General features: G+C 39.0%; 1 protein-coding gene across 1 annotated transcript in view; it reads right to left on the bottom strand.

Annotated features, from left to right (window-relative positions):
* Positions 1-27,964, bottom strand: part of U2A (small nuclear ribonucleoprotein polypeptide A'-like U2A) — a 146,302-nt gene that overhangs the window by 29,924 nt on the left and 88,414 nt on the right. Inside the window, exon 5 of the mRNA XM_067137587.2 lies at positions 4,064-4,187. Coding sequence (XP_066993688.1) covers positions 4,064-4,187 — 124 coding nt within the window. The remainder of the gene's footprint in view (positions 1-4,063; positions 4,188-27,964) is intronic.

Below are 27,964 nucleotides of genomic sequence, written 5' to 3'. Positions count from 1 at the left end.
CCTAGCATTTCTTGCCCACAAATTAGACACCATTTGGAGTCGTGTGAGCTTCAGACTGTGTTATGGAAATGTTTAAGACAACTGAGCAGCCTGCCATATGTGAAATAAGATCAACTGTCAACAACAAGAAATGTTGCAGCAGTGAAGATTCATCATCAGAACTGTGAAGTTTGCGGCCACAAGTGAGGTTTGTAAGTGGGTGAGGTTAATCTAAGACAGTTGGGAAAGTGTGCATGATGAATTGTGTTATGGTTGATCATCTGTAATCACTGACAATATTGTGCATGTGGTACACACAAGAATTTGTGAAAAATGATGGACAAATTCCAGACTGGCTTTGCATTTCCCACTAGTTTGGCAGGAAACTTGGACTGCAGGAAGTTGTGCAATTGATGAGTTATGAAGATGCTGACGGAAGAACAATAATGAAGAGAGATGACAATGTTTTGACATTTCTAACATGGTACCATGAGGAAAAGGATGAATTATTGGACTACATGGTCAAGGGGGACCAAATATAGATATCTGACATAATATCCAAAACCAAGCGTGTGGTGACACCCAACATCTCCGACGAAAGCAAAGTTCTCAACCTGCAAGATTATTATACTATAACCTATCAGCTTCATTGTCCGTATTGATAATTTAAGAACACAAGTATGAAGGATGAGTTTTCCACCTAATCAATACTTTATTTACAAAATGTTTAAAATTATCTACATTAAAACAGTACCAGTTTCGACCCGTAAATAGGTCATCATCAGCTGCTTAATAGCGATTGTACATAAAACATTACTGAAAACTAATTTAACAAGAATGCCTTATTCTAATATAATACTACTGTTAAGATATATACATATGGTACAATTATAGGGCTTTGACAGCGAACACGCCAATGCCACTAAATATAATCGTTTTTCATCCATAGGGCAACATGTCGAAGAGCACAAGCATAAGTTCACTAATATCGAGAATGATATGGAAATTTTAAATATTAACCCCACAGGCCCATTGCTCAATATAATGAGAGATTTTTATATCAATATGGACCAATATGCCAATCCCAGCTTCAACTTAAATGAAATCACAGATAAAACAAACATTCTCTTCAACACAGCCATGCCCATTCTAAAAGACACATTTAAAAAGAATCAACAGACACAAACACACACACAACACTAAAGACACACCCCACTCCACCCTACCCCTTCCAGAGGCTGCTTGCCCCTCCCCACCACCTCTCAATCTGAACACTATGACAGCCACACGACGTACACGCAATAGTGTGCAGCACACTCCCGACTATACTTGAAGACATATCCAGCCCACACGTAAGTAACACACACACTATAGCACACAAACTATTTAGCAGGCACTCTCTATCAGTTATTCTAATTCCTATTTCCTTTTTCTTTCTCAGATTTTTGAATTTACCTGAGCATAAATGCAAGACGTATGAAGAGGGGAGCTCTATCAACCTACTTTCTTTAATTTCAAAATTTCATCCATAGCATGATACGCCTCAATAAGGATCCTGAAAGCTAGCATGTATCAGCAACAACATACACTAAGAATGAACATAGTACCTGTTTAACAAGCTACAGAACCTCAGTCTACTACGTTCCCCGCAAAATTGCGGTCCAACAATGCACCTTGATTGTATCTATACAACAGTTGGACATAATGCTGGCATACTGCATAGATATTTGAACTTGACACCAAAACCTCAGTGATCCTTTATTCTATAGAACTATATTTTTAACCTCAGCTATACAATTTTTGGAATATGTGGCATTTAAGGGACTCCAGCATGCCAAAGCCCTTCATTGTATATATGTATCTTGTTTGACGTAATGTTGGCAACAGTATAGATTTTTGAATGGAACTCCATCAAGTCAAAGCCCTATAATTGTACCATATGTATATATTTTAACAGTAGTATTATAGTAGAATAAGGCATTCTTGTTAAATTAGTTTTTAGTAATGTTTTATATACAATCGCTATTAAGCAGGTTCACCAACAGCTGATGATGACCTATTTACGGGTCGAAACCGGTACTGTTTTAATGTAGATAATTTTAAACATTTTGTAAATAAAGTATTGATTAGGTGGAAAACTCATCCTTCATACTTGTGTTCTGCATGATTATGGCAACGGTGTTTTGTTAGTGGGTCATCATGCCTCAAGGAGCAACGATAAACAGCTTCGCACTGTCTTATGTTGAAAAAACTTTGGCACATAACCCCAGAATAAATGCTGCAGCCTGCTGTCTACTGGAGTACTCCTGGTTCATGACAAAGTGTGGCCCCATTCTGCTGTTCAAACACAAGCATTCATCCAGTCTTTTGGCTTGCCGCAGTTCAACCACCCTCCCTTTAGCCCCAACCTTGCATCTACCGAATATCGCTTCTTACTGCGTCTGAAGGAGGTCTTTGGCGCAAGCGTTTTCACACTGACAAAGAAGAAATGGTTTTCTTCACAGGTGGTAGACTTCTATGATGAGAGTCTATAAAAAACTTGTTTGAATAAGCATGGATATTACATCAAAACTGGGTTTAATGCTGAATATATCAGTTCGTTCACGAAAGCATATGAAGTGGTATAAAACTCTTAAAAGTCTGAAATCAATCTGGTTATTATTTTTCTGGTATTATCTTGTGCTAAACATTTTAATGGTCCATCAACAATATGAGGCAGTGAGTGAAAGTGGGCTATGCCAAGAATTTGATAAATCTGAGTTACTGGAACCCTCGCGTAGGGCATACTATCATCTTTCAGTGTGTATAATATCAAACACATCTGTAGACTTCTTCCCTCCTGTTTTGGAGGACTTGCTTTATGTGAATTACCCATCTGACGTTTATGCTGTGAGGCAGTGAACTATTCCAAGCATATAGAAGCATTCAAGGTGTACACTGCCCGGCTACACAAACTGGCAAATAGCTGCACCTCTCCTCAAACATGTGTCAGTTGTGTACAACATGTTGGGTGGTGAAGCAGAAGTAATAATGAGTAATGAAAAAAAGAAAGAGAAATTACGATAAGAAGAAGAGAAAATGTGCTTAAATGCGCAGGAACTCAGGATTAGAGTATATTAGTGGTGAAACAAATACAATTATCTTGCAAAGCAGCAAGATGCAAGATGCAAGTGCGGTGTGCAATCAATGGCAACTAATGTGAGCTGCTATGAATACCACGAACTTGAAAACTGAAAATGACTAAACATTCTGTGTGCTCTATAAAACTGGTGACTATCATGCACAAAATGCTTTTTTAAATTTTTATTTGAACTGATAAGCCGGCAAGAATGGAGTGGCATTTACTCAAATAAAATAACTAATTGAAAATTGAAGAATAAGGCATGTATCTTTCACAAAGGAAAATTCCTGTGCTACAGGAAAAAAAAATAAGTTAAACACAAGATTCTCATGTGTCTTTTACTGTATGTACCACAGAATTACCATGTACTCCAGCCAGATTACTAGAGTACAGCTATGGATGTCGAGGAAGACTCCCGACATCTAAAGGTACTGAAATATTTTGTTTACCTTGGCATTAGTTCAATATCTGACTTAACTGAAGGAACAAAAAATCTATAGTAACTGGGTAATGAAGATGATTTTTTTTGGGTAAGTACTGTATGACAGATGAATGGCAAGATAGGATGATGCTTTCTTTCCGTGTAATATCGTAATTAGTTGGAGGAAATAAATGTTTGTGATAAAAAGCTAACATTACGGAGGAAATGAATCAACTGCAATGAAAGGTTGTTTTATTTTCTTGCAGGTGAAAAGGGCCTAAGTAGGTTGTTAAATGAGGGAAATACATTATGTAAATAATTTTCCTAAAGCGTTTGATATGAAAACTTTGAGATAGTAAACAATAAAATATATGTTAACAGAAACTTCTCTTCATTACGGCAAACACAAAACTCAAAATATCTCAGTTCCATCTAACTCTGGCATAGCCCACTCTCTCACTGCCTCAACTGTTATTTTTTGAGTACCAAGCAGCATTTTCTAGTCTTTGATACAACAATGTACAAAAATGTATAACACAAACCTGAAGGTTTGGAGGTTTCAGCAAGACCAGCACCTGGAACAAAAGTCTTAGCTTTCTTTGCAATTTCTTTCTGAAGTTCCTTGCCTTTTTTGCTTTTGAATAATGCAACAGCTTCTTCTCGTTCCTGGGAAAACAATCATGATAAAAGTATACAACTATTTAGAATAAGACAACCTTGCACATATAATAAATGAATACATGCTTTTATACAATTAAAATGTTTTATTGAAGCTTATTGGTAGTATACTGTATGTATGGAATGAGATCAAGGAGAATGAACATAAGATGTTTTATTGAAGTTTATTAGTAGTATACTGTATGCATGGAATGAGATCGAGGAGAATGAACAGTCAGCAAAGACAGGAGGAAGTTAAGAAATTTGAAGAGGAGCAGATAAAAAAGAACATGCTCTATAACCACTCTGACCTATTAGTGCACAAAAAATAAAACACACACTGAACATGAGCTTATCAATTGAGAACACTCACGACATGAAGTCGAAACAACAAATCACACGCGCAGCACATTAGGACAGCTCAACAATAATTATTAGACTGTTACACTGAAAATTTTTGGTCAGACAAAACAAGTGTTGACGAGAAGGGGCACGGAAGACAAAACAAAAAGGTCAGGTGTTCAGGTCAACACACTAGAATGGCAACAGCAACAGCGTAGTTTTGCAGGTGTGTTCTAGGGAGACAATTCTACTGTATTATTAGAACGTAAAACAGCTGTCACAACTTGATGTCATATGAGTGACTACAGTTAAAATTGAAATAATTGATAAAGAGATTCAACCTATTCAACCTATTCAATTATTTCAGTTTTAACTGTAAATTTCTTCAATACGGAACAATGAAATTTTTAACTTTAAATATGTGAGCGACTAATCAATCTGCGTTCTTACCATAAAAAAACCATACCAGTACCCTACCTGTTCCTGTACTTTGCATTTAATCTAATTTCTGTTGAATATAGTACTGAATATTCAGCCTATTCTTCTGTTTCAAATGTTTCATTTGGGGTAAAAACCTCTGGTGAGTGAATTTTCGACAGCTGTAAAAATATGTACAATTTTCCCAGAAAGTTTAGGGACATACTAACTATGAATTGAGCACATGCAACCCTGTCCCTATACTATGTGGAATAACAAGGTTTCAAACTGTTAACATTGGGAAATTAGTATTTTTTGGCACAAACTAGGTGTTTATACAACTATGATTACTCCTTCTAAAAATGTTACAGGTTTTTAAGCAAACAATTTTTTGGTCCTTTTTGAAAAATAACTGAATACTCTGATGCAATTTTGATTTATTGTTGGATTGTTTCCAACTTACTCTATCCTAAATTAGCAAGGATGAAACGACCATTCGAAAACTATTTCGCAAATGCCCAAATGTTTTTTCTAGACAAGACTGGGGGAAATTAATGAATAAGTCGTCGTCTGATGTAACTTCTCTTTGTTGTCAAAAAAGTCAAAATTCTTCATTTGCTTAAAAATCTGCAACACTTTATAGGAGGAGTATCCATTGTCGTAGAAACGCCTAGTTTGCACAAAAAAAGTACTTGTTTTCCTATGTTCATTAACAGATGGAAACATTTTTATTCCACCTAATAATATAGGGATAGGGTCACATATGTTCAAATCATAGTGTGTCCCTAAATTTTCTGGCAAAACTGTGTATATTTTGTGAATATAGCTAGAATCAGCCAGCCGTTGTTATGTTAAAGCATTGTTGAGGGGTTAGGGCACTGCAAAATATCTGTGTATAGTGCACCCTGTTGGGGGTATTATCTGCATCATTCAATTGTAATTAATTATTGAGGAATATATATTTCATTTTCAGAAGCACGAATATCTTACTTTATATATTGTAAGTATGGGCCAGTTCGAATGATATGGTGAAACCTACCACAGACTGATGCCTCCTCTAAGATTAAGAAATACAATGGCCAGCAGAATTAGTTTTCTCAGAAATTGTGATGAGGGGGAAAAGAGACAGGCAAAGTTATTTCCGAGTCAGTGGAAAGTTCCAACGTCGCGGGGAATGTTATAGTTGGAACAACATACGGGCCGAAAGCAGAATTCCTAGAAATGATGTCAGGGTAACTCCAGTGTACCAGCCGAGGCCTGGGCGCACAGTTGATACTTAAAGAAAAAAATATGGAACTTCTCAGTCCCGCGTAAGCTTCGACCAATAGTAAAATTCGCTGGGGAAACACAGTCACGACAACTTCGTATTGTAAGAAGCACTAAAAAAGGGATCTCCACAGATTAAATTTATAGAAGGAAATGAATTATAAATTCGACATAAGGTTAAATTTAGAAGCCTAACCATATAATAAAAATTATTAAAAGTTATTAATTGAAGGAGATTGACTGGCGTAATTCTGAGAATTCATGGGATGGTATTAGCTGGTATTAGATGGTATTGGCTGCAGGCAAGAGACGCTACAAACGGCGCGAAATCCCCCGCCCGAGATACGGGAGCTAAATTCACAATTATATTAATTACCAGCGAACGATATTAGTTGAGAATTGGCATAGATGCTATAATAATATTATTACATCAGTGGATCCCAAGTTTAAGCCACTGGCAGGGCCGCAAATAGTCGTATGAAGATATTGGAACTGCGAGCCCTAAGGTGACCTCTCGTGAATTTGGAGGAGGGGTGAAATGAATATAAATACAGGGTCGTGGCGACGGAAGTAACTTACTTGTGAAGAAGTGTTCGAGCCGTTACTACGCCAGGGTGTGTACTTACTTGTAAAGAATTGTTCGAGCTGTTACTACGCAAGTACGTGTGTGTAATCACTCGTGTAGTATTGTGTGATGTGTTGTTATGTTATGTAGCACAGTGATCCAGGATGAGAATCAGTTCGTATTACAGATTTGAACAGTCTACTAGCAGGAGTTTGAACATTTACGGAACTCATTACATCAAAACCTACGAATAGGAGTGTGAGATTCTATATCAAGAATAGGAAGTATGTTACGTGAAAATGGTCGCAGGTGTTCAACGTAATTTTACCAAGTGAACAGTCAATTACTGATACCTGGTCAGCCACGCGAACAGACACGGAAGTGCTGGGTCGGAATTCAGAGTGCGCGTCGGGCCGTTGAAGGTGATACCGATGTATCCCATGTTCCTAGTGTCTGGGGAAGGAACAAAGAATGTATATTTACATTAAGCGGGCTAGATAAAAAGCCAATAGTGTAAAATTATTTGTGTTAAATTTAGAGTGGGGAAATATTCCAAGTGTAAAAAGTTATTTGTTTTTCTAAGATTTAAAAATGTGTAATACTGAAAAGTGTCAAGGATTACCTCTTCAAGCTGCCATGAATACCAGTAGGATGCAGTGCTAAAACTGGATGGGGCCAATGCTCCTCATCCAGTTTAGCAAACTACAAGACTGAGATGAGTACCCATTAATATAAATTTGTAGATTGCTAACGCTAGCGGGAGGAAATCATATTCTTCCTTTATGGTAACTTGATTGTGAAACGAGCCGCTTCCGGGCTCGTGTAAATTCAGAGATAGGTAGACAAAGGGATAAGTTAATGTTTATATAATTAGATCAAGCACTCATCATAAGTTTGATTATTTAATAGAGTAGATTAGGGTTGATTTGTTTGTTTAAGTGCTTGAATTGTTCGTGATTATATAGGAGTATGTTTCACGTAAAGATAAGATTAATATTCATTTTAGAAGTGCTCAAATTTTTTTTTTTCAGTTATCGGAAACTTGATAGATATTAAGGCATGTTGTAAGATTATCCAGAGGTAGAGGGTTGCCAAGTGAATTTAATTGTTGTGGGACGGAATGAAGTCCATTGAATTGTCTGTAAATATCAATGATTATTTGTGCTGCGAAGTTTCGCCAGTGGACAGAAATATAATAATCAGTAGAAGTATCGGAGTGATAAATGAACATGGGTAATGTGTAAATGCGTGTTTAATAATAATGATTTGCGAATAACGGCATGGGCCGAGTTTGATAGAATGATTGCAAGTTAAAGTAATTTAAATGTGGAGATAACATGTGGTGTGGAAGACTTTAATTCGGGCAGTAAATTTCATTTTAACATTAATGGTTGATTTAACCTTTTTGGACTCCATAATAATCATAAATATTTGTTTAGAAGCGATAGGGGCATTTGTATATGATGGTCACGCTATGTTGAAAACCCAGAGTGGTTTGAGCCAAATTATGATGTTGGAATTCATGCAGGATAAAAATCCGGCACGAGATGAAAATGAGTCATACTGAGGTTGATGAAGAAATAGATGTATCCTGAGGCCTATATCAATATAAAATGCCGATTCCAGTGTCATGAGTGGCAGGAGAGTCCACGCACTGAGGATTAATTAGTGAATTAAATGTTTTGAAGAGTTCCAGTGGAATAAATGGATTTCAAATGAAAAGGAAGGAATAATTTTTTTTTTTGCTAGTTGTTTTACGTCGCACTGACACAGATAGGTCTTACGGCGACGATGGGACAGGAAAGGGCTAGGAGTGGGAAGGAAGCGGCTGTGGCCTTAATTAAGGTACAGTATGCCTGGTATGAAAATGGGAAACCACGGAAAACCATTTTCAGGGCTGCCGACAGTGGGGTTCGAACCTACTATCTCCCGAATACTGGATACTGGCCGCACTTAAGCGACTGCAGCTATCAAGCTCGGTAGGAATAATTTAGTACTTGCAGCGATTGGATGTATTTGCCCAACTGCGAGGTACCATGGGATTTGCCTTCGGAGGACATGGTGTTCCCATAAATTAACGGCAGTACAAAATAAGTTCGCAGTTTCGAATACTGTTATTATGTCCCGACCGATGTGAATTTAGAGCTTGATGGTTCATATTGGGATTTAACATATGTGACTAAATTCTAAAGATTGGAAATTAAAATATAAAATTTCGAAATAAGAATAATCATAATAATATTCCAAGTAAATCATGCCTTAATTGATTGATTAGTGCCAAACTAGACAGGAATTGTAAAAGATTATGCATTAAACATAATAATAGTTAACTGCCGTGTAACAAGTGAAATTAATTTATAATAAAAATAATTTGAAGTAGGACCAGAAGAATTTATTAGATTATTTCTGAGAATTATAATAATTGTGAAAAATGAAACTGAATTAAATCAATGACGATTACGTGTTATGATAATCATGATCTCCACTGATGATAATAATAATACATACATTACATACATTATCATTATAGACTGTTATGCCTTTCAACGTTCAGTGTGCAAGCCATTGTGAATTTACTAAACGTCGCCACAATCCTCCATTTGCAACTAGTGTTGTGGCCTCATTTAGTTCTATACCTCTTATCTTTAAATCGTTATAAACTGAGTCTAACCACCGTCGTCTTGGCCTACCTCTACTTCTCTTACCCTCCATAACAGAGTCCATTATTCTCCTAGGTAACCTATCCTCCTCCATTCGCCTCACACGACCCCACCACCGAAGCCAGTTTATGCGTACAGCTCCATCCATCGAGTTCATTAATAAATTAACCTTTTTATCTCCTCATTCCGAGTACCCTCCTGCCATTGTTCCCACCTGTTTGTACCAGCAATCATTCTTGCTACTTTCATGTATGTTACTTCTAACTTATGAATGAGATATCCTGAGTCCACCCAGCTCCCGTAAAGCAAAGTTGGTCTGAAAACAGACCGATGTAAAGATAGTTTCGCCTGGGAGCTGACTTAATTCTTACAGAATACTGTTGATCGCAACTGCGAGCTCACTGCATAAGCTTTACTACACCTTGATTCAATCTCACTATATTACCACACACAACCTAAATACTTGAAATTATCGACCTGTTCAAGCTTTGTATCACCAATCTAACATTCAATTCTGTTGAATTTCTTACCTACTGACATCAATTTAGTCTTCAAGAGGCTAAATTTCATACCATACTCATTGCACCTATTTTCAAGTTCCAAGATATTAGACTGCAGGCTTTCGGCACAATCTGCCATTAAGACCAAATCGTCAGCATAGGCCAGACTGCTTACTACATTTCCACCTAACTGAATCCCGCCCTGGCATTTTATATCTTTTAGCAGATGATCCATGTAAACTACGAACAGCAGAAGTGAAATATTGCAGCCTTGTCTAACCCCTGTAAGTACCCTGAACTAAGAACTCATTCTACCATCAATTCTCACTGAAGCCCAATTGTCAACATAAATGCCTTTGATTGATTTTAATAATTTACCTTTAATTCCATAGTCCCCGAGTATAGCGAACATCTTTTCCCTCGGTACCCTGTCATATGCTTTCTCTAGATCTACGAAACATAAACACAACTGCCTATTCCTCTCGTAGCATTTTTCAATTACCTGGTGCATACTGAAAATCTGATCCTGACAGCCTCTCTGTGGTCTGAAACCACACTGGTTTTCATCCAACTTCCTCTCAACGACTGATCGCACCCTCCCTTCCAAGATGCCAGTGAATACTTTGCGTGGTGTACTAATCAATGAGATACCTCGATAGTTGTTCCAATCCTTCCTCTTCCCTTGCTTATAGATGGGTGCAATTGCTGCTTTTGTCCAATATGAAGGTACCTTACCAACACTCCATGCTAATTTTACTACTCTATGAAGCCATTTCATCCCTGCCTTTCCACTATACTTCACCATTTCAGGTCTAATTTCATCTATTCCTGTTGCCTTATGACAATGCAGTGTATTTACCATCCTTTCCACTTCCTCAAGCATAATTTCACCAACATCATTTTCCTCCTCCCCATGAGCTTGGCTGTTGGCAACACCACCAGGATGATTTCCTTTCACATTGAGAAGATGTTCAAAATATTCCCTCCACCACTCCAGTGACTCCCTGGGATCTATTATGAGTTTACCTGAATTACTCAAAACACTGTTCATTTCCTTTTCCCCTCCCTTCCTAAGATTCTTTATTACTGTCCAGAAAGGTTTCCCTGCTGCTTGACTTAGCCTTTTCAGGTTATTACCAAAATCTTCCCAAGACTTCTTTTTGGATTCAGCAACTATTTGTTTCGCTCTGTTTCTTTCAACTACGTACAAATCCCTGTCTGCCTCGGCCCTTGTTTGGAGCCATTTCTGTTAAGCCTTCTTTTTACGTTTACAAGCTGTTCTCACTTCATCATTCCACCAAGATGTTCCTAGGCATTCCCTTGCTGTTTCTACTACACCATCTCTGTATGCCACCCATTCACTTTCTATATCCTGAACCTGCTTACTGCCCACTGTTCGAAACTTCTCACTAATCATATCCATGTACTTCTGTCCAATTTCCTCGCCCTGGAGATTTTCTACCCTTATTCGTTTGCAGACAGATTTTACTTTCTCTTCCCTAGGCCTAGAGATACATAGTTCATTACAGATCAGATAGTGGTCTATATCATCGAAAAATCCCCGGAAAACTCGTACATTCCTAACAGATTTCCTGAATATGAAGTCGGTTAAGATATAGTCTATTATGGATCTGGTACCTCTAGCCTCCCATGTATAGCGGTGAATAGCCTTATGCTTGAAGAATGTATTCGTAACTGCTAAACCCATACTAGCACAGAAGTCCAGCAAACGCTTCCCATTCCCATTAGCTTCCATATCTTCCCCACATTTACCAATCACCCTTTCGTACCCTTCAGTTCTATTCCCAACTCTCGCATTGAAATCGCCCATTAGCACTATTCTATCCTTGCTGCTGACCCTGACCACGATGTCACTCAATGCTTTATAAAACTTGTCAACTTCATCCTCATCTGCACCCTCACATGGTGAATACACGGAGACAATTCTCATCCTGATTCCTCCAACTGACAAATCTAACCACATCATTCGCTCATTTACGTGCCTTAACAGAAACTATGTTGCGTGCAATGGTATTCCTGATAAAGAGCCCTACCCCAGACTCTGCCCTTCCCTTTCTAACACCCGTCAAGTACACTTGATAATCTCCTCTCTCTTACTCGATATCACCCCTTACCCAAATATCACTTACTCCTAGCACATCCAGATGCATCCTCTTTGCTGACTCAGCCAGTTCTACTTTCTTTCTTCCATAAGCCCCTTCTTTCCTCCACAAGCCCCATTAATATTGATAGCCCCCCATCGAATTTCATTTTGTTCGCCAAGTTGTTTCCAAGGAGTCCCTCGCCTGTCAAATGGGAGTGGGACTCCTTTACTCCCATAGGTCCGAGGCTTGCTTCAAATGTTCTGAGCTCGGTAAATTCATGAAGCAGGATGCTACCCTACTTGCACATAGTCCAAGTGAGGATCTCTCCTCTAACGGGTCATGGAACACCGGTGAACTGTATAGCCCTAGCCGCCTGAGCATAAGGAGGGCCACGACTCATAATATGTCCAAGATGCCCTCTCCCATTCCATAGCAACTGGTGTCCTGACTCTCAGGACCACTTACTAGGCCACTCAGCCATTGCCCATGGTTCACGAACTAGGACGTGACTACAGTAAGCCACACCACGAACCATAACAATAATAATAATAATAATAATAATAATAATAATAATAATAATAATAATAATAATAATAATAATAATAATAATAATAATAATATTCATAATAATATTTTTTAAAATTATTTCAGATGATGATGTTGACTGATACTAGGGAAGTGGCAAAATAACGAAATAATGTAAAGTTGTTGTAATTAATAAGTTAAATTTGTTATTTGTAATGTGATGGCAAATCCCTACATCTGGACCATTAGGTTAGAGTCCCTTTGTCGTTTCCTTCAGTTAACGATAGCATATCTTGGTTAGGAACCCGGGGAGAGTTTTTTATTATCCCGGGTTGGTCTCATCTCAATAAAAGTGGAGGCGATGACATGATTCATGTGATCGCGCCCACTTGGCCAACAGGTAATTGGTCCATGACCATCAATGGTCATTGTGTTCACGAGGGTCAAACTGAAACCCTCAGAAATCAACGGTTCCACCACCCAAGTGGATGGGTGGTCAAAAGTGTAAAATATTATGTGAAATTTTCAGGAATAATTTGCCAAATTACTGGCAAAATAAGGGTCAATGAATTTTGTTGTGTGTAAAATTTTTGTCTAAAATAAAATGCTCCTTTAGCATTTGCAAGGAAAACAGTTCCAGGTTCTTGTTCTTGTAGTATAGTAAACCCTTGGTGACCATTTAAATATCTGTCCCCATTCCTAGGACGGAGCCTTCCAATTTTTCCCTTTGATCTGATTTAATATATTTTTGCGCGCTTTTATGACAAGCCTTAAAATAAATGATTAGAGTGTCCCGTTCAACCCTGTAGTACTGACTGGATGGCGCCCATACTTTTATTTGGAGATCAAATATCTTCATAAGGTTTTTTTTTAATTGTTTATTAGTTGCGATAGATTCGGATCGTAACACCCCCGGAGATAAATGCTGGTTGGGACTCAGGCTTTGAACGGGTACAACAGATACTGGGAAATTACCTGTGATGATGATGCTTATTTTTTAAAGGGGCCTAACATCTATGTCATCGGCCCCTAATGGTACGAAATGAGATAAAATTCAATGACAATTTAAAAGTCCAAAATCCTCCACTGACCAGATTACAAAACGTGAGGGCAAAGAATGAATGGATGGAATATGAATTTAAAACAATCAGTGGATCCGACCCGCAATGCCCCCATATTCCCAGAAACTAACATTAAACAATAGCATTACTGATCAAGGGACTGCTTCTAAAGCAAAATACTAAAATGAAGATGCTTGTAATTTAAAGGGGTCCAAAATCCAGGTCATCGGCCCCTCATAATGGTACTTATCGCTAGGACAGTAGAGCCATGGTATTTAACATGTTGCGGTATTAATGAAAATTAGCGTAGACTCGCGGTATTACACACATTATGGTACTACTCAGAGGTTATGTAATGCACACATGTAACAGAGACTTATGGTGTTTCTCACATTGCAGTGCCATTTACAGGCAACGCAAACCTAGGGTATTCCTCACATAAGTATACTAACCACAGGGACTCGTACTATCTCATTGTGTTCCTCATACAGTGGGTACCAATCATAAGGCAAGGCAGACTCATGGTGTCGGCCAACCATGGCGTCGCTCATATAGTGGTACTAATCAGGGGTACTGGGGCGGAAGTACACACTGTCGCTACTAATCACAAAACTATTGTGTACCTAAGATAGTGGTACTACGCGCAAGTAAAAGCGACCCATGGTGTTCCCTGCGTGATAGTACTAATTACAAGTAGTCTCATGATTCTAATTCGATCATCCCATGGTCACCCCTTTTAGTTGCCTCTTACGACTGGAAGGGGTACTGTGGGTGTATTCTTCGTCTGCATCTCCCACCCACAGGGGGTTGTCCGTGAGAGCTATTTTATTAAAATTGTAAAATTCTTTTATTTATACCCACCTATTCAATATATTATAATACAATCATTGAATTATAATATAATCATGAAGTGTCTAATATTGGGACATGTTTTGTTCAACATAGCGAACATCATCAGCCATTAATGCAACAAAAACTAGGTCAGGGCCCTGAGCTTGAAATATACAGAATGTTATCATCATATTAAAAAATGAACCATGTTGTTATAAAAAGTGATAATCAACAATCAATACAATAAAAATTTTAGACTTGAGGTTGTAACAAAAGCAAAATTCGTCGTGGAGTACATTAACGGTGGCAATCAGTGGAATTAAAAACAATTATGAGGCTGCTGCTACTAAGCACAAACCTATTGATGATGCTTGGTGTTTTAAGGGGCTTAACATCGAAGGTCATCAGCCCCTAATGGTACGAAATGAAAGAGCAAAAATTTCAAAGGCATCCACTGACCAAAATAAAAATAAAATATGTCATGAAGAATGAATGGATGGATGGACAGGAATCCAACAAAAACAAAAACCAGTGGATCGGACTCAATAGAGATCGAAAATAACATTTTTACCGACCAAGGAACCACTTATAAAGCACAATGATGCTTGGTGTCTAAAGGGGGTGCAAAATCCAAGTCTAAGGCCCCACAGAATGGTACATGTCGCGAGTAAAATAGAACCAGGGTATGTGTCATGTTGGGGTATTAATCAGAAGTAGCGAAGACTCACGGTGTTCCACAAAAGATGGTACTACTCACAAGTATTGTACTTCGTACAAATAGCGCAGACCTATGGTGTTTTGCACACAATGGCGCCACTTACAGCCAACGCAAACTGATGAGTTTCCTCACCTAGGTGTACTAGTCACGGGTGCCGGTCCCAAGGGCCCTGTGGTGTTCCTCACATAGTGAGTACTAATCACAGGCTACGCCCAGACCCGCAGTGTTGCCCACATGGGTACAACGCACGGGTACTGGAATCCACCCGGCCAGGCTTTTTACTGCAACGAATCACAAACCTATTGTGTACCTAACATAGTGGTACTACTCGCAAGAAAAGGCGACCCATGGTTTTACCCGCGTGATGGTACTAATCAAAAGTAGTTTCATGGTTCTAATTCCGTCATCCATTGGTCGCCCCTTTTAGTCGCCTCTCACGACAGGCAGGGGATACCGCGGGTGTATTCTACATGTGCGTCCCCCACCCGCAGGGGGTAGTGTGTTTGGTCCGCGAGAGGTATTTTATTTCCCTCAAGTCCACCGGCAAGCCGGTTAGGACCCCCCTATCCGCCACCTGGAAGGCGCCACGTGGGAGTATCACCTCTCCCCCTGCTACGCCAGCGTAGCAGGTTCGTGGAAAACAAAGAAAGATGCCTAATGTGACTTTCTAAGAAAGTGAACTGTTATCGAATTTGGTGGCAGAAAGCAGTGATATCATAGACAATAAGAAAATAAATTATAGCCTAAACATTGTATATTTCACTCAAACAAAAGGGCAGTATTCCTTAATTGTTCATTAAAAAGTCATCCAGTCATCTATCACAAGCTATAAGCTATAATCGAGAATTCATGTTAGGCCTACCTATGTATTGGGAATAATATGTTTGATCATGGGTAACACTGACAGCGTCAACGCTTTCAAAATCAGTGTCGTCGTAGTCCTCAAAGCATGTTCTGTTTATCCACCTAGGGCGTTTTATTGCATAATCTTGGTTATATTCCTTGTCGATGTGGTTTTCTCTTTTATTTAAATATTCCAGCCGTTTACGAGCTGCCATCCTGAAAGGGGCAGATTTCCTGTTTTACCAGCCAAACTTTCTCTGGTAAAATTTTAAACCACAATAATGCCGATTATCCGAGATATCGTTCTTGGTGAATACAGATGCAACTGTTATCTCGGTTTCTATTCTTTGCTTTAAACCAAGATATAAGCTTTTACTTGCATTGGTGATTATGGGCCTTAGTCCTATTTTCTATCCTTTTCTTTATACAATTTGTTTTACGTTGCAACGACACAGATAGGTGTTATGGCGACAATGGGATAGGAAACGCCTAGGAGTGGGAAGGAAGTGGCCGTGGGCTTAAGGTACGGCCCCAGCATTTGCCTGGTGTGAAAATGGGAAACTACAGAAAACCATCTTCAGGCCTGCCGACAGTGGGGCTCGAACCCACTATCTCCTGGATGCAAGCTCACAGCTGCGCGCCCCTCTAACTGCACGGCCAAATCGCCCGGTAGTCCTGTTTCTTGATATGGGGTCAGGGATGAGATGAGATGAATTTATGTGGCATATTTTGAGGTTAGATATCTTTCCTGATGCCAATCTTAGTTGAGGAGCAAATGAAGATGAAATGAATGATGGTGAATGTAACTGGGTAAGGAAGTAGAAGGAATGACCGTGGCCTATGAATAGGAACTGTCTGATATTTGCCTGGAAGTAAAAATAGGAAACCACAGATAACCGTTCTCATAATAGCAGATAATGGGGTTCAAACATATGTGTCTCCACAATGCAGAGCTTGGCTCCATAGCTGTTGCGCGTTGACATTGCAGTCACTCTGTTTGCTTGTTTCAGTCCACAGTATGAAACCTAAAATATATCAGTGATTCAACCAGAGTGTTCATTCGTTTTGTTTAAGTGAAACCTTTTTCCCTACAGTTTTAACTTAGTTACTAAATAACCTTTCAGTTTTCAGTCTGCCAAAAATAATGCAGTATTAATACTAGAACATACCTGAAAAAGAAAACATTTAATTAACAACAGATTATACCAGGAAAAAAAAAGAAAAAATAACAAAATGACATGTTTTGTTCTTGAACACCAGATTATATCAAATCACAAAGTTTGTTTTTAAACAATGAATGATGAACAATGTAAAAAAAAATTCTTACCAGAATTCTGTATTCAATGTCTTGACCTTTTTGCTAGTTGCTTTACGTTGCTCCAACAAAGATAGGTCTTATGGCGGCAATGGGATACGAAAGGGCTAGGAGTGGGAAGGAAGCAGCCATGGCCTTAATTAAGGTACAGCCCCAGCATTTGCCTGGCGTGAAAATGGGAAACCACGGAAAACCATCTTCAGGGCTGCCAACAGTGGGGTTCGAACCCACTATCTCCTGGATGTAAGCTCACAGCTGCGCGCCCCTAACTGCACGGCCAACTCGCCCGATAATGTCTTAATCACTCAAGATGGTTAACATTCACGGACACTGCAGTACCTCTAAAACGGTAATTAATTCTGGCAAGTTACAACAATTTTTTATGCTAACTAGCAAGATACCAGTGCTTCGCTATGGTTTTAAACTGGAAGTTATTATTCGAAGTTTTACATTTTGGGGAATCCACTGTCAGCTGAGCCTGTAAAATACGCCCTCAGTTCGTACATCAAAAGGTTTTAGGGGAATGATTATTTTCTGATCTAACACTCATTTGAACCCCATACGGAAGAATTTGAATGTTTTAAACCCTACCTTATATAACTTCTAGGATGTAGAAGTGACCAACCTGTACAATTTTAATTTTGTACATCGAACAGTAATGGAGGAATGAATACTTTTTTAAGGGGTGAAGGTTTTTATTTATTAACATCTAGGATATAGAACTACCATTCATAAAAAAATTAAGTTCATGCCTGAAACGGTTTTGGAAGAATGGATATGGTGGTTTTTGAGAGTTAACCACCATCTAAACCCCTTAGGGGGGAAGTATTTTGAAGTATACGATATTTTACATCTAGGACATAAAAGAAGACCCTTCTCGTAAAATTACAACTTTGTACGTCAAACGATTTTGGAGGGATAAGCTAACCTCATTTAACATTTTAAGGGTAGAACGCTAAAAATATTTCCTACTTCACACCTAGGATTTAAAATATTTACCGCTATTCGGAATTTTGTATTCATATGTTAAACCATTTAGGAGAAAGGAATTAATATATTTGTTGTTGGATCTTTACCCCCATTCTGGGAGCGGTTAAATTTGTTTCAAACCTTCTGTTATTTAACACCTAGGATATTATTTGAAATTTTAACTTCATAATTCAAACTGTTTCATATAAATGCATATTTTTGTCATCATTACTCACCCCCCGAGGCTCTCATGTGTTTTGAAAGCAACTACAAATAAGCTCTTTTACTGGCTTCCTAGGCCTAGCGTATTTGAGGATTTTCTTTTGGGGTTTACTCCCTTAGCCTTTGAGGATCCCTTCTCATCCCACAAGGCAGTGGGTTCCATCTGTATTACCCTCAGAGGAATGGGTTGCCTCCTCCGCCAGCTCCACCGTACCGAATCATATTCTCCGCTTTTGCTGCCGTTGAGGTCTTCACTCGTTACCCTGAGCTGGTACCCTTTACCAGATGTTACATACAGGGTCAGCGTGCTCTGGGACTCACATAGGCCGGAGCGCCACTCCCTTGGCAGGGCTGCCTGTAAGATGCTCTAAGAGGATGTTCTCCATGACAAGTTGTATATGGACAGGAAGAAGCGGAAGAGGCTCATTAACAGTACCCGGGAAACTGGAACTGTACGACGACGACGATGATGATGCTCACCCCCCCCAGTCAAAACACCCTTAGGGGCCTGTTGTTTTAAGTCCACTTCTTATTTGTATCCTCATAAAAAGAATTCAACTCCTTTTATACCCCCCTTAGGTTGATCCCACCACCATCCCACCCTGCTACAAAATATTTGTGTATTGAGATTACAAATACCAATTTTCTCGTCCATAACATCCTTAGTTTTTGAGATATAAGTATCCTCAAACAAAGAATTCAACTCATTTTTCAATTCATTCATCCCCCTCCCCTTAATTGGATTTTCCAAAAGCAAAAGAATACGTGTTTATTTTTAAAGGAGATTCCAAATACAAATTTTCATGTCTGTAACATCTTTAGTTTTTGAGATATAAGTATCCTCGTAAAAAGAACCTAACCCCTTTTTCAGCCCTTTTTAGAACCCCACCCCTTAAGTGTTTTTCCAAAACAAAAAAAAGTGTTACTTTATTTTGAAAAGATATTAAAAATACTAGTTTTCACGTCTGTAATATGTTAAGTTTTTGAGATATACTCATTTTAAAAATTCACCCCCCTTTAATACTTCTCCTTAAGCGGATTTTCAGAAATATTGTGTGTGTTCCTTTACTTTTACAGGAGATTCCAAATACCAATTTTCACATCTGTAACATCTTCAGTATTTGATATATAAGTAGGCTATCCTCATAAAAAGAATTGTCCGACTCGTCGGCTGAATGGTCAGCGTACTGGCCTTCGGTTCAGAGGGTCCCGGGTTCGATTCCCTGTCGGGTTGGGGATTTTAACCTTCATTGGTTAATTCCAATGGCCCGGGGACTGGGCGTTTGTGCTGTCCTCAACATCCCTTCAACTCACACACCACACACAACACTATCCTCCACCACAATAACACGCAGTTACATACACATGGCAGATGCCGCCCACCCTCATCGGAGGGTCTGCCTTACAAGAGCTGCACTTGGCTAGAAATAGCCACACAAAATTATTATTATAAAAAGAATTCAACCCCATTTCCATTCGTTAATACAACCCCCTTAAGTTTCTTCACTTTTACAGAAGATTCTAAATACCAATTTTCACGCCTGTAATATATTACGTTTTTACTCATTTTGAAAATTCACCCCCTTTGTCACTCCTGTTTACCCCCTCTTAAGTAGATTTTCCAAAAACAAAAGAAAATACATGTTTCCTTATTTTTAAAGGAGATTCCATACACCAATTTTCATGGCTTTAAACTGTAAAGTTCTTGAGATACAGATACACCCATTTTAAAACTTCACCCCCCGATAGCGACAGAACACCCAAAAATCCTCCCTTAGTGAGCATCTACATTGTAATATAAATGTATCCTCAAAATTTGATATCTTTATGTCCAGTAGTTTTGGCTCGGCTATAGTCAGTCAGTCAGGACATGTTATTTTACCTATCTATCTATAAAGACATCACAATATATTTTAAACTATTTCAACCTTCTTAAAATTTTGTGCAATTTTCTACAAATAAAAACAAATACTGCAGCCCTCTAGGCATAATGTAGTTCACCCTCAACAGTTCAGAAGAGAGGAAGTACAATAGATGGGGCACATTACAATAAGTTCAAAAACATTTCCACATTTATCAAGACATTGAACACAGAATTTTGACATTAAGCATTTTTTTTTTCTGGTTCATCATAATATTTATCCATTCTTTTAAAAAAACTTTGTGATCTGATAGAATCTGATTATGTTCCTTCAACAACATTCATACATTCAATGTTTTCTTTTTTAGGTATATCCTGTTAACTCACTGAATACTTTCTTTTGCAGCTATTTTCTAACATTGTTAATCACACATTAGTTTCAAAAGACTGGAAAACAGAGATTTTACCTAACTAGAGGTGGTGGTGTGGTCCACAACAGGCAACGAGAAGTCACGTCAATAGTAGGCATCCAATGCAGCTGTGCATAGTGACTAGTTAGTTGTGTACAATACAACATGAATCAATGGAATGATTCACTCGCTATAAGCTAGCACAGGATGCTGGTGGAGCGATGATCTAGTTCACAGCATACATCAGGAGAGAACTTCACTCTTATGCGCACCAGCATTAACAAATTGGAGACACCGCTCGTAGAAACTACTGCTATTGCTGCTGATGGAGCTCGGAGAATTTACGGGATGTTTTCACTATTGCTCAAAAACAGTAGCTGCCGTTTCAGCGAGCTGTCACTTCACTAGGATACTGTTGAATACTTCTATAAAATATACTAGTTATGAGCATAAGTTGAGAGCTCTTCTTTCAAAGCATTGATAACATAGTCATGTTCCTACGTAACCTGGGGCTGTGTCATTGTTGACTCTCAGCTGTGAAATGAGCGGGAAAGTACGTACGGTACATGCGGACAGGAGGAGTGTGTGTTCGAGAGGCAGGCTTGTTTGTGCAATTCTTGTGAATATTTAGCATGTCTAATTCAAGTGAACGAAATTTTGAAAACTAATCCATAATGGATGTTCTTATGGATGACACAATTTTTGAAAATGAGGATGAGGATAACAATTACACACCAACTATACATGATGATGTATATGTAAATGTAAATAATAAGCTCATTTCAAATTGGTGTGAAGTATAACGTAGTTTTATACCACTTCCTGAAGTTGGTTCTGTAATATTGTTTTATATCGCTTCCTAAAAATGTTGGTGTAGAAGAAAGTGTGATATTTCTAAATATTCCAAATATTCATGGCTTACCCTAGCATTGATTAAATTTCAAAAACCATTAAAAATCCTGTGATTTCTGGAGGGTAGCACATTCAAATATGGCCGTCTCCAATGTGTTAAGAGGACATGATGACATGAATGTAATGGCAGTAGAATTTGGTACCAAGGACTAAGTACCTAGGGAGGTACCAACTTGTGAAAATTTAAATTTATAATTCCACCTTTACAAAACTGAAATCTCCTTTATTAACAAGACTCGTCGGTTGTAACTCGATCTGAGTATATATAGCTTCTTCCTACACATATTGACCAATTCAACTCAGTTTATGGATGTCTTTATGATGAGTGATGACTAACAGACCAATCCTAGCATAAAACATATGCCCACACAAATCACAATGAATGGATGGAGGAGGGCGGGGTTGTAATTGATGGAGTTTTCTTGCTTGTCCCTTGGCCTCTTGATGTCTGCGGCATTCTCTTTCAAACAAGTTGACAGCGGTGGCTGTAGTATTCCGCCACAGTGAGCGGTCCACAGCATGTTCTTCCCATGTCTGTATATTTATACCAGTTGTCTTCATGATGTGTTTCAGCTGGTCTTAAAACGCTTAAGAGGGGCTCCATTAACAAGACTACATTAAGCTATATTGGTGTTACATGTTTCGTCCTCTTATGGGACATCTTCAGTCACACATAAAATCATTGAATATATGGTAAGGACACATTAAAATTAATGACTAAAAAGTCTGTGAATCCTGTGAAGATTCAAGATTGACAAGACGCTAGTACACGCTCCCACCAAAAAAAAAATAACACATTAAAGGACAGAGAAGAAACGGAAAAATTCTGGGATCTCCTGGATAAAGTAATAATATCTCTCCTTGGCGATTTCAATGCACAACTGGAACAAGAAAAAAGATACCGAGATCATCATCATCAATTCTCCTTTTCCAGCTGACATCGGGTGGGGTAAATATGGTTGTTCTCCGCTTCGCCCTCTCTCTCCACTTTTCCTCACGCAACACTAGGTTCCAGTCACTGCCTTCGTGATGTCCAGGCCGTATTGTAACTAGCGCGGGAAAGCAATCAGCTGATCGTTAGGGGGGAAGTTTAGCACATGAGTTAGTAGAGTTAAACACAGTTTTTCGCAGTTTTATTGAAACTTTTAACGATGGCTGCATGTTCACTCAGATATATGTGAGAATGAGTCGTCATCGACTCCATTATTAAGTGGAAACTCGTTAATTAGTGAAGAAAACTTAGTGTGAGCGTGTATTTATGTGAAGCTATAGGTTAAGAAGATCGTTCTTCGGTGTTTTAATTTTGTAGTTTATTTGTGTAAAGTTATATTTATAGTGTAAAATTAATTGAGTTTCTGCATTCTGTGTTTTATTATTAACCACGAATTGTATATACTTGAATTAAGATGATCAGTGAGGGAAATCACCATGCCTGTTGCTGTGTGCCTGGCTGCAAAGCCAATTATAAACAAGGAGAGTACACTCCGGTATTTGTGTTTTTTTTGATGAAGAACTAGTTTAGTTATGGAAGAAGGCTATTCCCAGGGAGAATTTCATAGTTAATCAAAACACAGTTGTGTGTATCAAGCACTTTCCTGAAAATCACATCCTGAGAGAAATAAGAGTGTCACGTCCAGATGGTGAGGTAATTTTTTTTATTATGTCATAAACATGGGTCCCATTAGGTAGGTCCTGTATTTTTATGTAATCAGACCTATGGCTTATCTGAATTCGGTGTATTTGAAAATGCAAGTCTTATTTATGAGTATCACCGAGCTCGATAGCTGCAGTCGCTTAAGTGCGGCCAGTATCCAGTATTCGGGAGACAGTGGGTTCGAACCCCACTGTCGGCAGTCCTGAAGATGGTTTTCCGTGGTTCCCCATTTTCACGCCAGGCGAATGCTGGGGCTGTACCTTAATTAAGGCCACGGCCACTTCCTTCTCATTCCTAGACCTTTCCTGTCCTATCGTCGCCGTAAGACCTATCTGTGTCGGCGCGACGAGAAGCAAATAGCAACAACAACAAAAAAAAGAGTATCAAACAGCAGTGTGATTTATGTAAATGTTATCTTCTGACAGATTCAGATCTTATATATGAATTATCTCCAGAAGTAAGATATCTGAATTTCCTAAATCGAGGGGGCTTAAAGTATCCATCAGACATGTCAATAGAACTTAGAATTGAGGTGTACAAAGTATTTTGTGTGTTAGTGTCAGATACATATAAGATGGTATTTCTAAATTCAGACAATCCTAAGTGTGTCACTATATCCTTGGCTTTGGAGTCAATGCAGTTGGCAGATTCCCTAGTCATTTGTGACTGCGGGAAGAAATTGGAAGACCTGGCCGGACAGTGTATATATATTTGGGTGAATATGTTTTTAAATAATTTTTCCAAAATTCACACCGACTTGTGTATTCAACAAAGTGCTTCAAAGAGAGCAGACCTACTCCTTACTGGTGCAACTTCCTGTAAGAGGTCCAGGAAAGCTACAGTGTTCATGAAGTGGAAACAGTGAGGTACAGAAATAATTTATATTTGTAATAAATAGTATGGTAATTGGCTGCATGTTTTCTGTCAGTGTGTGTGATGTGAATGTTCCAGTTGACCAGAAAATGGATAAAATCGCAAGAATATGTCTCAAAATGTTAGGCTGTACTCACGCAAACGAACGTATATACGCGAGAAATAGAACGTTACGGAGAAGAATATGCATTGTATGTCAGAATTAACAAATATTTGACGATAGGTTTTGGTTTTATAAGGTGTTAACAGTTCTTTAAGTAATTTAAACGAGTGTGTTATTCAAGCGGAGCGTATGCGTATCGCCTTCAAGTTCCCCCCAAAGCGTTACGTCATCAGAGGTACAATACGGCCTGGACATTACGAAGGCAGTGTTCCAGTCCACATTCCGTTGTCCTACGCTGTTCTTCACAGAGTTCATCCATCGTAATCTTTGTCTGTTGTCCTCTCTTCTCTGTCATCTGTTTTTCCAAGGCTTGTTTTGGCAGCCTTTCTTCTTACATCTGCTTGACGTCCAAACCACCTCAATCTGTTTTGTTCCAATTTGTCATTTAGTTTTTGCACGATTAGCTCTTTTCGTATGTCTTCATTTCTCAATCTGTCCCTCCTTCTCTTCTGTACCATACTCCTCAGGAATTTCATTTCAGCTGCCTATACTCTACTCTTGTATCTCGAAGTCATTGTTCAGGTTTCTGCTGCATGTGTCATATGTAAATAATATCCCTTGTACATTACTTCTTTAGCCTTCGTTGGTACATTCTTATTCCATATTAATCTCCGTACCTGATAGTAAAAGGCACTCCCCAGTTGTATCCTTCTACTAATTTCCATAGCCATTCTTCCATTTTCTGTCAGTTAATTTCCCAAGTATTTGAAGTGTTGTTCTATTTCCAGTTCCTTTTCACCAATTTTGATAGCTTGTTTTCCATCTTTACTTCCTGTACACACCACCCCTGTTTTGCTCTTCTCCACACTGATCCTCAATCCCCATTGTTGGGTTCAATCCTTCTATTCAATATATTCAGCTGTTGTTGTACCTTCTCTTCATCTCCCCAATTGTTCTTTTCCTTTCCCTCTATAATCTTCCCTTGCTGCCTTTATGATGTCATCCATCACCATTATGAACAGCAAAGGTGGTGACATACTCCCTCGTTTTTACCCACTGTCAATTCCAAAACTTTTTTTTTTGTATTTGTTTTATAAGTCACACAGGCACAGATGGGTCTTATGGCAACGATGGGATAGCAAAGGCCTAGAAGTGGGAAGGAAGTGGTCATGGCCTTAATTAAGGTACAGCCCCAGCATTTACATGGTGTGAAAATGGGAAACCACAGAAAACCATCTTCAGGGCTGCCGACAATGGGGTTCGAATCCACGATCACCCAGATGCAAGCTCACAGCTGTGCGCCCCTAATCACATGGCCAAATCGCCCGGTCTCCAAACAATTCAGTTCTACTCACTGTTGTCTTCACATAGCTGATGCACACTGTCTACAACTTGACAATACTTTTGTCACCACTATATCAAAAAATGAAATAGCCATTAACGCCAAACATCACATTAGATACCGCACCGAGCCCAGATTGTGTCCTGATGAGAGATTAAAGACTCTGAGGTACATGCAATCATCGCGACAATCACCACTAGGATGCTAGAAACCAGTGATGTTCCTAAATGCATTCAGAATGCTCTAACGCCCTTGCTTTACAAGAATGGTGACCCCAACCTTATATTGAATTGGCGACCAATAACATTTGCTCAATCATAAGAGTTTTCGAGAAGGTAATTCGATAGCTGTCTCCCTTATTACACAAACTTCAATGAACACCAACGGGGCTTCTGTTCAACACTAGGGACCATCATAAATACTTCAATCCTTGGTGGACTATTACAATTGGTAAAACAGAAGAAAGAAGATACCACAAAAATATTTTTGGACATAAGCAAAACTTCTGACAATACTAGTCAAAGTCATCTTTTTAAAACCGTTCAATCCGAAGGAATACCTAAAACACTGGCAAACATAATTTTCCATCCGCAAAGAGGAAACACTACTCAGATTGAAAGAGATGGGTTGAACAAAATCTATGCCCATAAAGAGGTGTGATGCATGGTTCTCCATTATCACCAGCCAATTTAGCAGTCGACGATATCTTGGATGAATTAAATGAAGACAGTCTCTCACATCAATATGGCAAACCTCTAACTCCAGAGCCATCAATCAACTGCCATAAGGTTCGCAGATGAAACTGTCATCATCGGATGTAACAATGAAGCAGCAATCACTCACGAGGCTAGCCTGCAGGAGGTTTAGAGAAATCGGTCTTAATATTTATCCTAAAAAAACATGGGGATATGTGGGGGTTAAAGGTGTGTTAACACAGCCATCTCTACATATAGGAGAAGACTGTAAAACACACACTCTTGGGAATGGCGATCAGATTCCATACCTTGGTACTTACTACCTTCTGAGACACACTAGTCTTTGACGAGAGTGAAGTGATGAAGAAACAGCTTCTAGTTTCGTCGCCACTACTTAAGAAAGGCCAGAAGATTAGTCTTGAATTATTCTATCTGCCCAAATCTTATACACTCATTTCTAAGAAAAATTCCAAGGAATGTTTTGTCTAATGCCATTAAAATGATCAAAAGCAACAAACAAAATCTTTCAACTTCCTACTGACATGCCAGACAACACGATCTATTCAGAAAATAAGTGTAAAGGTCTCAGCCTTTCCAAAACATCATGGGAAGCTTACCTTCAGTGCATTGACAAATGCAACATACTCCTTAAGAATGATAATCCAGTGGCTCACGTCTCGAAAGCTCCCTAAACGGCAAGTAAGGAATGTTTGAAACTTCTCAACATTTTGGAAATCGATGCTCAAAGAAACAGTAAATGGCCGGAATGGTTTGGACGGTACCAAAAAATTTGGCAAGAATTAAGAGATCGTAAATTCTCCTATTGGTGTCCACTTACTCAAAGAAGGCTTGGAACAGTAACTATACAAGGAGTATACACCAGCAAATTCTTGGGTCAGAAATCACATCGGCCTGTCTAATAATGAGTGGCGATAAAAATGACTACAGATGTTTTTGCAGTGTGCTTTGTGCCTGGCAGATCCCTGGACAACAACCTCCGTCGGCACTGCTGCGGAGAGAAAGAAACTCTTGCTCGTGTCCTAGGATCCTGCAAACACTGACAGCTTCTGCAAAACATTCAACACCATCCTTTCTAGCCAGGCATCTGATCTATTGAACGAGCTGTCCTTTACGTGAAGTGCAGTTCACCGAGAGGTTTCTCTTAATCTCCCTTTTGATAGAAGTTACTGATGTGTGTGTATGAACAGGAAAGTGAAGATCGTTTTGTTTTCTTCTGGAAATTTAGCAGTGATTGGAGTCTGCTCAAGAATGGTGGAGGTACTTTACTCAGGGCAGGTAAACAATGGAAGTTTCTAGGGCAAATGCATCCTGTTGTGATGTGCACTGCCTGGTTCAGCTGAATGTCTTACCAATCTGGTGCGAGCATTGTTAAGCCGAGTTGAACAACAGTACAGTAAAGTAAAGCAATGACAATCCGGCCCCACGGTGTAGGGGGCAACACGTCTGCCTGCCACTCGGCGGCCCCAGGTTTGATTCCCAGCCGGGTCAAGGGTTTATAATTGTAAATGATTAATATCCCTGACCTAGGGACTGGGTATTTGTGTCATCCATAACGTTCCTTTCCTCACATTCAACA

This window comes from Anabrus simplex, chromosome 1 (assembly GCF_040414725.1).
Source record: "Anabrus simplex isolate iqAnaSimp1 chromosome 1, ASM4041472v1, whole genome shotgun sequence".
Classification (NCBI taxonomy): Eukaryota; Metazoa; Arthropoda; class Insecta; order Orthoptera; family Tettigoniidae; genus Anabrus; species Anabrus simplex.
This window is presented reverse-complemented; position numbering and strand designations above follow the sequence as displayed.